Raw genomic sequence first — 14,664 nt, forward strand, 5'->3', positions numbered from 1 at the left:
AACACGCTGAGACCCCGTCTCTGCAAAATATACATATATATATATGGAGAGAGAGAGAGAGAGATTGATTCACTCTTGCTGCCCAGGCTGGAGTGCAATGGTATGATCTTCGCTCACCTCTGCCTCTCAGGTTCAAATGATTCTCCTGCCTCGGCCTCCCTAGTAGCTGGGATTACAGGCATGTGCCACCACACCCAGCTAATTTTTTATCTTTAGTAGAGCTGGGGTTTCACCATGTTGGTCAGGCTGATTTCGAACTCCTGACTTCAGGTGATCCGCCCACCTCAGCCTCCCAAAATGCTAGGATTATAGGTGTGAGCCACTGGGCGCCTGGCTTACAAAAAATAAATTTAAAAAGTAGACATCCATGGTGGTGCATGCCTGTAGTGCCAGCTACTTGGGAGGCTGAAGTGGGAGGATCACTTGAACCCAACAGACTGCAATGAGCTATGATAGTACCACTGCACTCCTGCACTCTAGCCTGGGAAACAGAGCAAGATCTTGTCTAAAAAAAAAAAAAAAAAAAAAAAACCCACAGGCCAGGCATGGTGCCTCACACACGTAATCCCAGCACCTTGGGAGGCTGAGGCAGGTGGATTGTTTGAGGTCAGGAGTTAGAGACCAGCCTGGCCAACATGGTGAATCCCCATCTCTACTAAAAATATAAAAATTAGCCAGGCATGGTAGCACACGCCTGTAATCCCAGCTGCTCAGGAGAATCACTTGAACCTGGGAGGTGGAGGGTGCAGTGACTCAAGATCACACCATTGCATGACAGAGGGAGACTGTCTTAAAAAAAAAAAAAGAACGAACCAAACAGACCGAGTGCAATGGTTCGTGCCTGTAATCCTACCACTCCGCCACTTTGGGGGACTGAGATAGGTAGGTAACTTGAGTCCAGGAGTTTGACTGAGACCAGCCTGGGAAACATGGCAAAACCCTATCTCTACAAAAAATTAAAAAAAAAAAAAAAAATTAGCTGGACATGGTGGTGCCTGCCTATAGTCCCAGCTACTTGGGAGGCTGAGGTGGGAAGATCACCTGAGCCTGGGAGGTCGAGGCTGCAGTGAACCGTGATTGCACCATTGCATTCCAGCGTGGGTGACAGAGCAAGACCCTGTCTCTTGGGATGGGGGACAGTGGCTCTTAGAGCTTTGGGAGGCAGAGACGGCACCTCCTGTGCAAGGGGCCCCCTGGGGTGGAGCAGCCAACAATCCTTGTTTTCTGGGCACTGCTTTTATTATTATTACTATATATTTTTTTGAGACAGAGTCTCACTCTGTTGCCCAGGCTGGAGTGCAGTGGCATAATCTTGGCTCACTGCAACCTCTGCCTCCTGGGTTCAAGTGATTCTCCTACCTCAGCCTCCCAAGTAGCTGGGATTAGAGGCACATGCCACCATGCCCGGCTGATTTTTGTATTTTTAGGTGACATGGGATTTCACCATGTTGGCCTGGCTGGTCTCAAACTCCTGACCTCAAGTGATCCACCCACCTCAGCCTCCCAAAGGGCTGAGATTACAGTAGTGAGCCACCATGCCCAGCCCTCACATCCCTTTCTACCATGAGGCAAAAGTGCTGGCAGTGTGAGTTCAGGCCCCTGCCAGTTTCCAATAGAGGGCAGGGAGTAATGTGACTACTCCAGTCTGAAGGAGTGCTGACAGTAAGGTGACCAACATTTGGACAGAAGAGGTGAAGGATGGGAGGCTGGAGGCAATACCAAAGGCTCCCCCGCTATGGGGTGAGGATGGAAGCCCATTGGTGACCGGGTCAGAAGTGAGGGTGCTTGTCACCCAGCAAGCCCGTGACCTTGGGCTCCACTCTCTAGAACTAACAGGCAGAAACCCAGAGACCCTCTTGGGGTCTTCAGCATCTCTTAGACAGGGACCCGCCGTCCCCCACTGATGACCTAGCTCCCTTCCCTAGAGTTCATGCAGGAGGGCCTGCAGGCAACCTGGCCATCCTGTACTTTGACAGAGGCCCAGCAGTGTTCCACATGATGCTTTAGGGTTTAAACGCATGCACTTGGCTGAACTAGACTGGGGAGGCTGGCAGGGGGAGAGCTAGACTCAGAAGAACGTAGGAGGCTGGGAAAGAATCAAGGTGTGGCTGACATGTGCGTCGGAGCTGACTGTGTGTCAAGGCTTCTCAGCAGTGAGGCCTCAGGAGAGGATGCTTCACACACATCTCAGCCCAGGCGCACACAGACCCTCTCTAGTGTCAAAGACAGAGGACAACTGAGTGTTTACTAGGCATCGGGCACAGGCATCCAGCCACAAATCCCGGCCCCCAAGAGGAGGAAAAGGTGACCTTCCCAGAGTCTGGACAGCCCCGTGGAGCCTGGGTGGATGGGGCTGGACTTGAACCCAGAGCCCCACCCTGCATACTGCTGCCCAAGCAAACAGGAGCAGAAGAATAAGGGGGAGTTCAGAAACAAATAACCCGCCTTTACTTTCTCGTCTCCGTCTTCGTCCTCATCAGCGTGCATGCCTGCCCTGGCTTCTCTGTCCAGCTCCTCCTTCAGTTTCTGTTTGGGTGTTCTGTCACAGAAGACAACACACGCACAGGCTGGTCAGCTTGGGGGGGCCCTGCACCGGGGCCAACAGCTCCTAAGGGCTGACACAAGCTCCTCCCCAGGTTCAGAGGGCAGGCTGCCTCTCCTGTCTTCACTGCAGGAAGCCCAGAGGGCATTTACTACTCCTGGACTCAAGGTCTTCAGGAACAGCATCAATACCACATCTGAATGTTGGTCAGAGATGCCAGTGGTTTAATACAAAAAGCAGACAAAGGGATGCCATGATTTCTGTGGCCTGATGTGGAGGAAGACCCATGTCTGGCCTGCCCAGGTTGAGAGCTGGGCTGATGTGCAATCTGCGTCAGTCAGTGACCGTGGACAGCTGACTGCACACAGGGGTCCGAGTCTTCACCTCTCCCTCTGCCAGGGCCCTGCCGCTTGGGTGGGGTATTCTGCCCACCTCCGGATTCAGGCTCAGTCTCAACATTTACTTCAGCTAATTGTTTTCTTTTTCTTTTTTTCTTTTTTTTTTCTTGAGGCAGAGTCTTGCTCTGTCACCCAGGCTGGAGTGCAGTGATGTGATCTCGGCTCACTGCAACCTCCGCCTCCCAGGTTCAAGTGATTCTCTTGCCTCAGTCTCCCAAGTAGCTGGGACCACAGGCATGCACCACCACGCTGAGCTAATTTTTTGTATTTTTATTAGAGATGGGGTTTCACCATGTTGGCCAGGCTGATCTTGAACTCTTGACATCAAGTGATCCATCCGCCTCAGCCTCTCAAAGTGCTGAGATTATAGGCACGAGCTACTGCACCTGGCCCAACTTTTTCCAACAGAGGTTTGAAAAAGTGCTACTTTTCATTTCTGCCCTTGTGGTCTGGCACAGCCACAAGCGTGTACCCAGGCTGGCCAAATTGCGGAGGCAGAGCTGGGTCAGCCCAGCCGTCCCCACTAAGCCAGCTCAAGATCAGCCAACAGCCACCAAGCTGTAGACAACTGAGCTTGAAAAATGCTCACTGTTCTAGGCCTCCGGCCTTGGAGCCATTTGTCACACAGCATTTTCACAGTGAAAGGTAAGTGACACAGCTGCTCACTCGACGGCCTTTCACTGCCACATGACACACAGCTGTGTGACCAACCCTGAGAAGGGCCCTGGGGTTGGGAGGAGAAATCGAAGCTAACTTCACCCTGCAATCCCAGCACTTTGGGAGGCTGAGGCAGGTGGGTCATGTGAGGTCAGGAGTTCAAGACCAGCCTGACCAATATGGTGAAACCCTGTCTCTACTAAAAATACAAAAATTAGCTGGTCATGGTGGTACGCGCCCATACTCCCAGCTACTCGGGAGGCTGAGACAGGAGAATCGCTTCAGCCCAGGAGGTGGGGGTTGCAGTGAGCCGGGATTGCACCACTGCACTCCAGCCTGGGTGACAGAGCAGGACTCCGTCTCAAAATTAAATTAAATTAAATTAAAGTTAAAAAAGTTAACTTCAGCCTTCACTTCAGGGTGGTCTCACCTTTCACAAGCAGAACTTGCCCACATAAGAGACATTTGATTAGTACCCACTGTTCCATACCAACCCGTTATTTTACCAGGATACTTATGTTAGCAATTCAGTTTCACAACAAAGCACAAAGGCAGGTTCGCTGCACTTACGGTTCTTTGGTTTGACTTCGGAGTCTCTTTTCTTCCTAAGTTGCAGGGAAAAAAGACAAGTTAACTTTTTCCATTTGGTGTGGATCTTTCTATTAAAGTGTCCTATGGAAATAAAACACCTGAACTGATCCTAGAGTCCAGTGGTGGGAGTAAAGACTGTCTACCAGTGGGCACGGTAGCTCATGCCTGTAATCTCAGAACTTTGGAAGGCTGAGGTGGGAGGATCACTTGTGCCAGGTGTTCAAGACAGCAATTTTCTTTTCTTCTTCAGTGGGGTAAGTAGACAGGAAATGAAACCCTTAGAAAGGAGACACTATAACACTGCAGTTTAAGTATTTTTACTTCAAAATTCCTCTACTACTTGTCATCAGTAAGTGTTGATTCCCTCAGAGAAAGTAACTTTATTATAAATCTCTACTTCCGATATAAAGCAATGAAATAGGATGGCCCAATCTGAAAAGTAGCTCCAACTGAGACACAACAACACAGCCTCTGAGACTGCATTTATTCATTTATTTATTTATGAGACGGAGTCTCACTCTGTCACCCAGGCTGGAGTGCAGTGGTGTAATCTTGGCTCACTGTAACCTCCAACTCCCAGGTTCAAGCAATTCTCCTGCTTCAGCCTCCCAAGTAGCTGGGTTTACAGGCACACACCACCATGACCAGCTAATTTTTGTATTTTTAGTAGAGATGGGGTTTCATCATGTTGGCCAGACTGGTCTCGAATTCAAGTGATCCGTCCGCCTTGGTCTCCCAAAGTGCTGGCATTATGGGCGTGAGCCACCATGCCCAGCCTGAGGCTGCATTTAAAGAACTAGACACATCTTGCCAGAGAATCAGGCAAGTCAAATCCAACCTTCAGAAACTCCATACGTGGTAGTCTGTGAAGAGATCGCAAAGGTCAGCGATATTAAGAAACACTTTGCAGCCGGGCACCGTGGCTCACTACTGTAATCCCAGCACTTTGGGAGGCCGAGATGGGCGGATCACAAGGTCAGGAGATGGAGACCATCCTGGCTAACACAGTGAAACCCCGTCTCTACTAAAAATACAAAAAAAAAAAAAAAAATTAGCCGAGCATGGTGGCCGGCGCCTGTAGTTCCAGCTACTCGGGAGGCGGAGGCAGGAGAATGGCGTGAACTCGGGAGGCGGAGCTTGCAGTGAACCGAGATCACGCCACTGCACTCCAGCCTGGGCGACAAGAGCGAGATTCCGTCTCAAAAAATAAATAAATAAATAAATAAATAACCCCGTCTCTACCAAAAACACAAAAAAAATTAGCCGGGCATGGTGGCAGGCACCTGTAGTCCCAGCTACTCGGGAGGCTGAGGCAGAATGGCGTGAACCCGGGGGGCGGAGCTTGCAGTGAGCGGAGATGGCACCACTGCACTCCAGCCTGGGCGACAGAGCAAGACTCCGTCTCAAATAAAAAAACAAAACAAAACAAAACAAAACAAAAAAACACTTTGCAAACCTTCCTACTACAAGAAGAAATCCTGAAAGTATGCTTACAGGTGAGGGATTTCGATCTTGCCACAGGTTCCTTCTTTGGAGGGTAGTGGTTGAATTAGCCCGTTAGGACTGCTTGTTCTGAAACAAATTCGAGGTATGCACTAACTGCAACTGCTGTCTAATTTAACTAGGATCACGATAGGAAAGGTGATCAATGAAAGACCAACTTCAGCCAGGCGTGGTGGTTCACCCCTGTAATCCTGGACTTTGGGAGGCTGAGGTGGGTGGATCACCTGAGGTCAGGAGTTCCAGACCAGCCTGGCTAACATGACAAAACCCCATCTCTACTAAAAATACAAAAATTAGGTGGACGGGGTGGCGGGCGCCTATAATCCCAGCTACTGGAGAGGCTGAGGCAGGAGAATCGCTGGAACCCAGGGAGTGGAGGTTGTAGTGAGCTAAGATTGTGCCACTTCACTCCAGCCTGAGCGAAAGAGCAAAACTCCATCTCAACAAAAAAGAAAAAGTAAAAAAAGAAAGACCAACCTCAAGTACCGATGGTTCAAAAATTATCGTACAGCGGCCGGGTGCGATGGCTTACGCCTGTAATCCCAGCACTTAGGGAGGCCGAGGCGGGTGGATCACCTGAGGTCAGGAGTTCGAGACCAGCCTGGCCAACATGGTGAAACCCTGTCTCTACTAAAAGTACAAAAAAATTAATTAGCTGGGCGTGGTAGCGGAAGCCTGTAATCACAGCTACTCGGGAGGCTGAGGCAGGAGAATTCGTTTGAACCCAGGAGACAGAGGTTGCAGTGAGCCGAGATCGCACCACTGCACTGCAGCCTGGGCAACTAGAGCAAAACTCCGCTTCAAAAAACAAAAAAAAAATATTGTACATTTTAGTTGATTCCCCAGTGGACAGCCATCCCTTACTAAGCTCCCAAGTAAGGCACTCATCATCTACCTAAGTTGGTAAGAAACTTCTAGTCATCTTTTTTTTTTTTTTTTTTTTTTTAAGACCAGTCTCACTTTGTCATCCAGGCTGGACTGTAGTGGGACAATCATGGCTCACTGTATCCTCAGCCTCCTGAGCTCAAGTGATCTTCCTCATCTTCCTGCCGCAGCCTCCTGAGAAGCTGGAACTACAGGCACGCTGCCTGTTGCAAGGTCCACCACATCCAGCTGATTTTTGAATTTTTTTGTAGAGACGGGGTCTCACTACATTGCCCAGGCTGGCCCCGAACTCCTGAGCTCAAGTGATCCACCCACCTCGGCCTCCCAAAATGCTAGAATTACAGGCATGAGCCACCAAGCCTGGCCCTCAGTCATCTTATTAAAAAACAAAACAAACAGAAAAAAAACAGGACCCAATATCTGTATTGCATAGAACCTTAGACTCAGATTTTACAAAGAAGATGAGGGACTGGGGAAAGAGCTGGTCTGACTTCACAGAGGAGAATGCAACTTTATGTCTGGATGATGCTAAAGAATTTTAGCACCTCCTACATCTGAAAATTAGATCTTCACCAAGATCTCGTCAGCCAGAGAAGGAAGTGGGTGAGAATGAAACTTTGACTAGTTGATTAAGTAGCATAGGTTGGCCTGTATGGTGGCTCATGCCTGTAATCCCAGCACTTTGATGACTGAGGCAGGTGGACCGTTCGAGGTCAGGAGTTTGAGACCAGCCTGGCCAACATGGTGAAACCCCGTCTCTACTAAAAACACAAAAATTGGCTAGGCGCGGTGGTTCACGCCTGTAATCCCAGCACTTTGGGAGGCCGAGACAGGCGGATCACGAGGCCAGGAGATCTAGACCATCCTGGCTAACACGGTGAAACCCCGTCTCTACTAAAAATACAAAAAATTAGCCGGGCATGGTGGCAGGTGCTTGTGGTCCAAGCTACTCTGGAGGCTGAGGCAGGAGAATGGCGCGAACCCAGGAGGTGGAGCTTGCAGTGAGTGGAGATCGAGCCACTGCACTTCAGCCTGGGCGACAGAGCAAGACTCCGTCTCAAAAAAATAAATAAATAAATAAATAAAAACATAAAAATTAGCCAGGTATGGTGGCAGGCGCCTATAGTCCCAGCTACTCGGGAGGCTGGGACATGAGAATTACTTGAACCTGGGAGGCTGAGGTTGCAATGAGCCAAGATTGCACCTCCGCACTCCAGCCTGGGTGACAGAGCAGGAGACTGTCTCAAAAAATAATTAATTAAATTAAATTAAATAAATACCACAAATAAGTAGCAAAGATCCTCACTATGACAACCTCATAACCCACCTTCCATGTAGAGAACTACAAAAAAATAAGTTTGAAAAGTATTTTAGGCCAGGTGTGGTAGCTCACGCCTATAATCCCAGCACTTTGGGAGGCCAAGGCAGGTGGATCACCTGAGGTTGGGAGTTCAAGAACAGCCTGACCAACATGGAGAAACCCCATCTCTACTAAAAATACAAAATTAGCTGGGTGTGGTGGCAGGCACCTGTAATCCCAGCTACTCAGGAGGCTGAGGCACAAGAACCCGGGAGGCAGAGGTTGCGGTGAGACAAGATCACACCGCTGCTTTCCAGCTTGGGCAACAGAGCAAGACTCTCTCTCTCAAAAAAAAAAAAAAAAAAAAAGTTTTAGCACCTCCTAGGTCTGAAAATTAGATCTTCACAAAGATCTCATCAGCCAGAGAAGCAAGAAGGAGAGGTGACAAACTGAAGCTCTGTGACTAGTTGATTAAGTGGCATAGGTTGGCTGCTGTGGTGGCTCATGCCTGTAATCCCAGCACTTTGGTGGCTGAGGCAGGTGGATCATTCGAGGTCAGGAGTTCGAGACCAGCCTGGCCAACACAGTGAAACCCATCTCCACTAAAATTAGCCGAGTATGGTGGCGGGCGCTTGTAGTCCCAGAGACTCAGGAGGCTGGGACATGAGAATCACTTGAACCTGGGAGGCAGAGGTTGCAATGAGCCAAGATCGCACCTCTGTACTCATTCCAGCCTGGGTGACAGAGTGGGAGACTGTCTCAAAAATAAATAAATAAATAAAATAAAATAAAATATCACAAATAAGTAGCAAGGGTCCTCACTATCACAACCTCATAACCCACCTTCCATGTAGAGAACCACAAAAAAACAAGTTTGAAAGGTGTTTAGCCAAAGTCAAAAGCATTTTGATCACTGGCAAAACCCATCTTGTTCTTCCACGTTCCCCACCCCGTCCCCATGTCCTGGAAGGAAATTGGGACCATATAGGATTAAGGGAGAATTAACAAACTTAGAGGTGATAGAGCTTTACTTTTTCATCTTTTTCTTCTTCCTTTTCAGTGCGTGTTCCTGGTTTTGCTCTTTCAGGTTCTTCTGCAGGAAGTGGTCTAGCAACTCTGTCAAGCAAAATAACACAGACCCTAAGTGTGAGTGCCAGGAGCTTCCCCAGAGAAGCAGTTTTCATAAAGCTCCTCTTTCCCCCAAAAGCAATCTTCATTATCTCAGGAGCCCTGACAGACACATACTCATTTAACATTTAGTATTTGTTGGCCGGGCGCGGTGGCTCATGCCTGTAATCCCAGCACTTTGGGAGGCCGAGGCGGGCGGATCACGAGGTCAAGAGATCGAGACCACCCTGGCTAACACAGTGAAACCCCGTCTCTACTAAAAATACAAAAAAAAAATTAGCCGGGCGAGGTGGCGGGGGCCTGTAGTCCCAGCTACTCGGGAGGCTGAGGCAGGAGAATGGCGTGAACCCCGGGGGGCGGAGCCTGCAGTGAGCCGAGATCGCGCCACTGCACTCCAGTCTGGGCGACAGCGAGACTATCTCAAAAAAAAAAAAAAAAAATTTAGTATTTGATATGACTTTTACATCTGGCTCGAATGCCAGCTGCCCTCAACTCATTCCTTCCAAGAAAAGAGGAGAATTCTACTTGAATCTAAATGCTAATGATCTGACCCCAAATTCAGATCCTTCATAACGATATGGTTGCAATGGAAACTCACGATAAAGTTCTTCTTTTTAAACTTTTTTTTTTTTTTTTGGGACGGAGTCTTGCTCTGTCACTCAGGCTGGAGTGCAGTGGAATGATCTCAGATCACTGAAGCCTCTACCTCCTGGGTTCAAGCAATCCTTCTGACCCAGCCTCCTGAGTAGCTGGGATTAAAGGCACGTGCCACCACGCCCAGCTAAGTTTTGTATTTTTAGTAGAGACGGGGTTTCACCATGTTGGTCAGGCTGGTCTTGAACTCCTGACCTCAAGTGATTCGCCCATCTTGGCCTCCCAAAGTGCTGAGATTACAGGCATGAGTCACCGTGCCCGGCCTTAAACTTTCTGAAAAAGTTTTGTGATCAAGATTACACAACTCGTAGAACAAAAAGAAAGGTATAGTAACTATTCTTACCGTTCTTTGGATGTAACCCTACGTCTCTTCTCATCCTGTGTGGAGGGAAGGGAGGAAGAACAAAAAAGATTAGAATAGTGGTTTCAAGGGAAGATCAACACCAAAAGTGTGAGTTGAAATATTAACACATTTGACATGGTTAGAGCAAGAGTGGGAAAGGAAGGGGCCTGGGTTTTGGGGAGAAGATCTGGGAAACTCTTACTCTGGTATTAATCCCCACCAACCCCAAAACAAAAGCAGGTCCGAGAAGTAGGCAGGCACACTGCCCATCACTAGAGATCGCCTAATGATACTATGTAAGAGAATCAAAGATTCTCCATCTTGTGTCAGGAATTTGTTTAATTTATTTGTTAGAGACCAGTCTGGGCAACATGGGAAACCTCATCTCTACAAAAAATACAAAAATTAGCTGATTGGCATGCGCCTGTAGTCCCAGCTGCTTGGGAGGGTGAGGTGGGAGGATCGCTTGAGCCCAGGAGGTTGAGGCTGCAGTGAGCCATGACTGCGCCACTGCACCCCAACCTGGTGACAGAATGAGACCTGTCTCAAAAAAAATAAAAAAGAAAAAAGAAAAGAAAAAAGACAGAACTGTAATCCCAACACTTTGGGAGGCTGAGGCGGGTGGATCACTTGAGGTCAGGAGTTCAAGACCAGCCTGGCCAACACAGTGAAATCCCATCTCTACTAAAAATATAAAAATTAGCTGGGTATGATGGCACATGCCTTGTAGTCTCAGCTACTCAGGAGGCTGAGGATAGAGAACCACCTGAACCCAGGAGGCGGAGGTTGCAGTGAGCTGAGATCGTGCCACTGCACTCCATCCTGAGCAAAAGAGTGAGACTCCATCTAAAAAAACTTAAAAAAAAAAAAAAAAAAAACAAATTGGCTGGGCACGGTGGCTCACGCCTATAATCCCAGCACTTTGGGAGGCCGAGGCGGGCGGATCGCCTAAACTCAAGGAGTTCGAGACCAGCCTGGGCAACATGGTGAAACCCCTTATCTACTAAAATACAAAAATTAGCCGGGCATGGTGGCACGCGCCTGTAGTCCCAGCTACTCGGGAGGCTGAGGCAGGAGAATCGCTTGAACCCGGGAGGCTGAGGTTGCAGTGAACCAAGATCGTGCCATTGCACTCCAGCCTGGGCGACAAGAGCAAAACCCTGTCTCCAAAAAAAAAAAAAAAGTCTAAATACATACATACATACATACACACACACACACACACACACATATATAACATGTATGTATATAAGACTGTCTTGCCACTTGAGCTATGACATCATTTCTCCCCTGGACCTCCAGCCTGCCCTGCAGATTTCAAATTTGCCGGCTTTCACAATCTTGTGAGCCAATTTCTCAAAATAAAGTCTCTCCCCATAAATATATATTCCAACTATGTACCCATAAAAACAAGAAAAAAATAAAACAAATTATATATACATACACATGCATATGTATATATGTACCTATATCTTATACACACATATACATTCTATTGGTCCTGTCTCTCTGGAGAGCCCTAACTAGACAGGGTTTTTATTTACTTGGACAGAACACATATGAAGTCACAATCAAATACACCAAGTTAAGGTAGAGTCAGGAAATGAAAGCACCAGCCCTACCTGGTCTTTGTCTTCTTCCTTCATGGACTCATCCGATTTGGCTCTTTCAGACTCTTCCTGAGGTTTCCGTTTGGCAGGGCTGTCACACACAGTGAGGCCAACCATTAGTGGAATAAGACCCTAGGCCTCCAGCTGGCCTGAAGTGGACCCTCATTCACCAGGATGTTGAAAGAGGCTTCAAGTTTAATGTTTTCTCTGAATGACGGGTTTAGAATGCTGTCTTGCCATCTTGTAAGTCCTAAGAAATCACGGGTCTAAACACCAATCAACAGCTGCTAGTGTCAGAGAAGAGATGTCACACACCTTTCTGATGGAGGGACACAGCACGATCCATAAAGTCAGCCTCAGACCAGGTGCAGTGGCTCATGCTTGTAATCCCAGCACTTTGGGAGGCCAAGGTATGAGTATTACCTGAGTTCAGGAGTTTCAGACCAGCCTGGCCAACGTGGTAAAACCCTGTCTCTACCAAAAATACAAACATTAGCCAGGGGTTGTGGCAGGCACTTGTAATCTCAGCTACTCAGGAGGCTGAGGCAGGAGAATCGCTTGAACCTGGGAGGTGGAGGTTGCAGTGAGCCGAAATCGCGCCACTGCACTCCAGCCTGGGCGACAGAGCAAGACTCCGTATCAAAATAAAAAAAAAAGAGTCAGTCTCAAAAAATAAAAAGCTGGAATCTGATCAGTCCTGTAATCCTATCAGTTTATAGGGAACAGAAGACAAGAGGACCTGTGGAACACCACAAGGGTGCAATCGGCCCAATCTAGGAACTACTGGACAAATGAATTTCTTCAAGTAAATGGCAAGAAGATAAGAGATGAAGGAATTTAAAATCTGCGAGGAATTTTAAGTAAAATAGGAGGAAAGGAATCTATAACTTTAAGGAACAAGTCAACCAAACGCTGTTTGTTTGCCACACGGCTTGTTCACCACAAAGGGAAAAATGTAAATACCAACTATATATCTGATAGTAGGGAATTCTTACATTTTTATAAAGACATCAGAACAGTATTATACTTTGGTTTGTTAAAAAGACTGTTTTGCCTGGGCACGGTGGCTCACGCCTGTAACTCCAGCACTTTGGGAGGTCGAAGTGGGCAGATCACCTGAGGTCAGGAGTTTGAGACCAGTCTGGCCAACACGGCGAAACCCCATCTCTACTAAAAACACAAAAATTATCCAGCTGTGGTGGCGCGTGTTTGTAATCCCAGCTACTCAGGGGGCCGAAGCAGGAGAATCACTTGAACCCGGGAGGCGGAGGTTGCAGTGAGCCGAGATCGTGCCACTGCACTCCAGCCTGGGTGACAGAGCCAGACGCTGTCTCAAAAAAAAAAAAAAAAAAAAAAAGACTGCTAAATGTTAGCAATTATTGTAAAATATGAGTAATTTTAAAAAAGTTGTCAAAAGAGATCTCATTCTCTAGAAATATACTAAACTATTTATGGACAAAGTAATCCAAATGGGGTGTGGACACAAAATATGGGGGTATAGATGAAACAACGGCTGTAACTTTATGACTGTTGGCACTAGATGATGGGTATTTCAGGGTTCATTATACAAAACTCATGAGTTTGTGTACATTTGAACTTTCCTATATGAGTAAAAACAGGTAACGTTTTCAGAAATGCTATTCATAAATGTCTAGAGAACAGAACTGCAAGATGAAAACCTATACAACATGGAAGACAGAATTGCCATGTGACGCCCTACCAATTCCATCCCAAAACAGCCGGCCCCTAAAAAAGGCAGCTGCCAATTTATCGTATACTGACCCCTTTGCAAAATGAGATGTGATGGTGGTTTGCCTGGTGCTTTTCCTTGTAATCCTGGGACTAGGTGAAGGTTCAGCTGTTTAAAGAAAAAAAAGCATTAAAAAGAAAAAAAAAAGCCACTATGAATAGAAAGCCCACAGCAATAACGCAGCTCAACATTACTAAGCTATTGCAGGAAGCCAGGTTCTAAGGACTAAGCATCTTTGCATTTTTATTCTAGTCAATAACCAGCTTGCTAATGTTGGCAGTTAGCACCTGCCAGTTTGCTGAGCCATATCATGTCAGTTATTTGAGGGGCCAAATGCTAAAGAAGGCCAGGAAACAGAGCCTCTTGTTAAAATAACAAAAGATGAAGTGGGCCAGGCACAGTGGCTCACGTCTATAATCCCAAAACTTTGAGAGGCCAAGGTGGGAAAATAATCCAAGCTCAGGTATTCGAGAACAGCCTGGACAATATGGCAAAACCCCATCTCTACTAAAAATACAAAAAAAATTAGCTGGGCGTGGTGGTACACACCTATAATCCCAGCTATTCAAGAGGCTGAGGTACAAGAATCACTTGAACCCAGGAGATGGGGGTTGCCGTGAGCCAAGATGGCGCCACTGTACACAGCCTTGGCGACAGGGCAAGACCCTGTCTCTTAAAAAAAAAAAAAAAAAAAAAGAGAAAAAAAAGAAATAGGCCGGGTGCAGTGGCTCATGCCTGTAATCCCAGCACTTTGAGAGGCAAGACGGGCAGATCATAAGGTCAAGAGATCAAGACCATCCTGGCCAACATGGTGAAACCCTGTCTCTATTAAAAATACAAAAATTAGCTGGGCATGGTGGCACATGCCTGTAGTCCCAGCTCCTCGGGAGGCTGAGGCAAAAGAATCACTTGAACCCAGGAGGTGGAGGTTGTGGTGAGCCGAGATTGTGCCACTGCACTCCGGCCTGGCGACAGAGTGAGACTCCATCTCAAAAAAAATAAAGTAAAGGGCCGGGTGCGGTGGCTTACGCTTGTAATCTCAGCACTTTGGGAGGCCAAGGCAGGTGGATCACCTGAGGTCAGGAGTTCGAGACCACCTTGGCCAACATGGTGAAACCCTGTCTCTACTAAAAATACAAAAATTAACTGGGTGTGGTGGCACATGCCTCCATCTCAAAAAATAAAATAAAAATTAAAAGAAAATAAAATAAGGCTGGGCACAGTGGCTCACGCCTGTAATCCCAACACTTTGGGAGGCCGAGGCAGGTGGATCACGAGGTCGGGATATTGAGACCATCCTGGC

General features: G+C 47.5%; 1 protein-coding gene across 8 annotated transcripts in view; it reads right to left on the reverse strand.

The window, feature by feature from the left end:
- The window catches only part of DNMT1 (DNA methyltransferase 1), a 74,145-nt gene that overhangs the window by 32,222 nt on the left and 27,259 nt on the right, over window positions 1–14,664 (reverse strand). For 5 of the 8 annotated variants that reach the window (XM_055238201.2, XM_063615981.1, XM_055238199.2 and 2 more), the window contains 6 exons: window positions 13,394–13,469; window positions 11,624–11,702; window positions 10,002–10,036; window positions 8,908–8,992; window positions 4,168–4,202; window positions 2,452–2,539 (listed from right to left, as the gene is read on the reverse strand). In XM_055238201.2, coding sequence (XP_055094176.1) covers window positions 2,452–2,539; window positions 4,168–4,202; window positions 8,908–8,992; window positions 10,002–10,036; window positions 11,624–11,702; window positions 13,394–13,469 — 398 coding nt within the window. Of the gene's footprint in view, window positions 1–2,445; window positions 2,540–4,167; window positions 4,203–8,907; window positions 8,993–10,001; window positions 10,037–11,623; window positions 11,703–13,393; window positions 13,470–14,664 lie in introns of all 8 variants that reach the window. The other 3 variants (XM_063615982.1, XM_055238198.2, XM_063615978.1) reach the window with 1 other exon arrangement.

This window comes from Symphalangus syndactylus, chromosome 13 (genome assembly GCF_028878055.3).
Source record: "Symphalangus syndactylus isolate Jambi chromosome 13, NHGRI_mSymSyn1-v2.1_pri, whole genome shotgun sequence".
NCBI lineage: Eukaryota > Metazoa > Chordata > Mammalia > Primates > Hylobatidae > Symphalangus > Symphalangus syndactylus.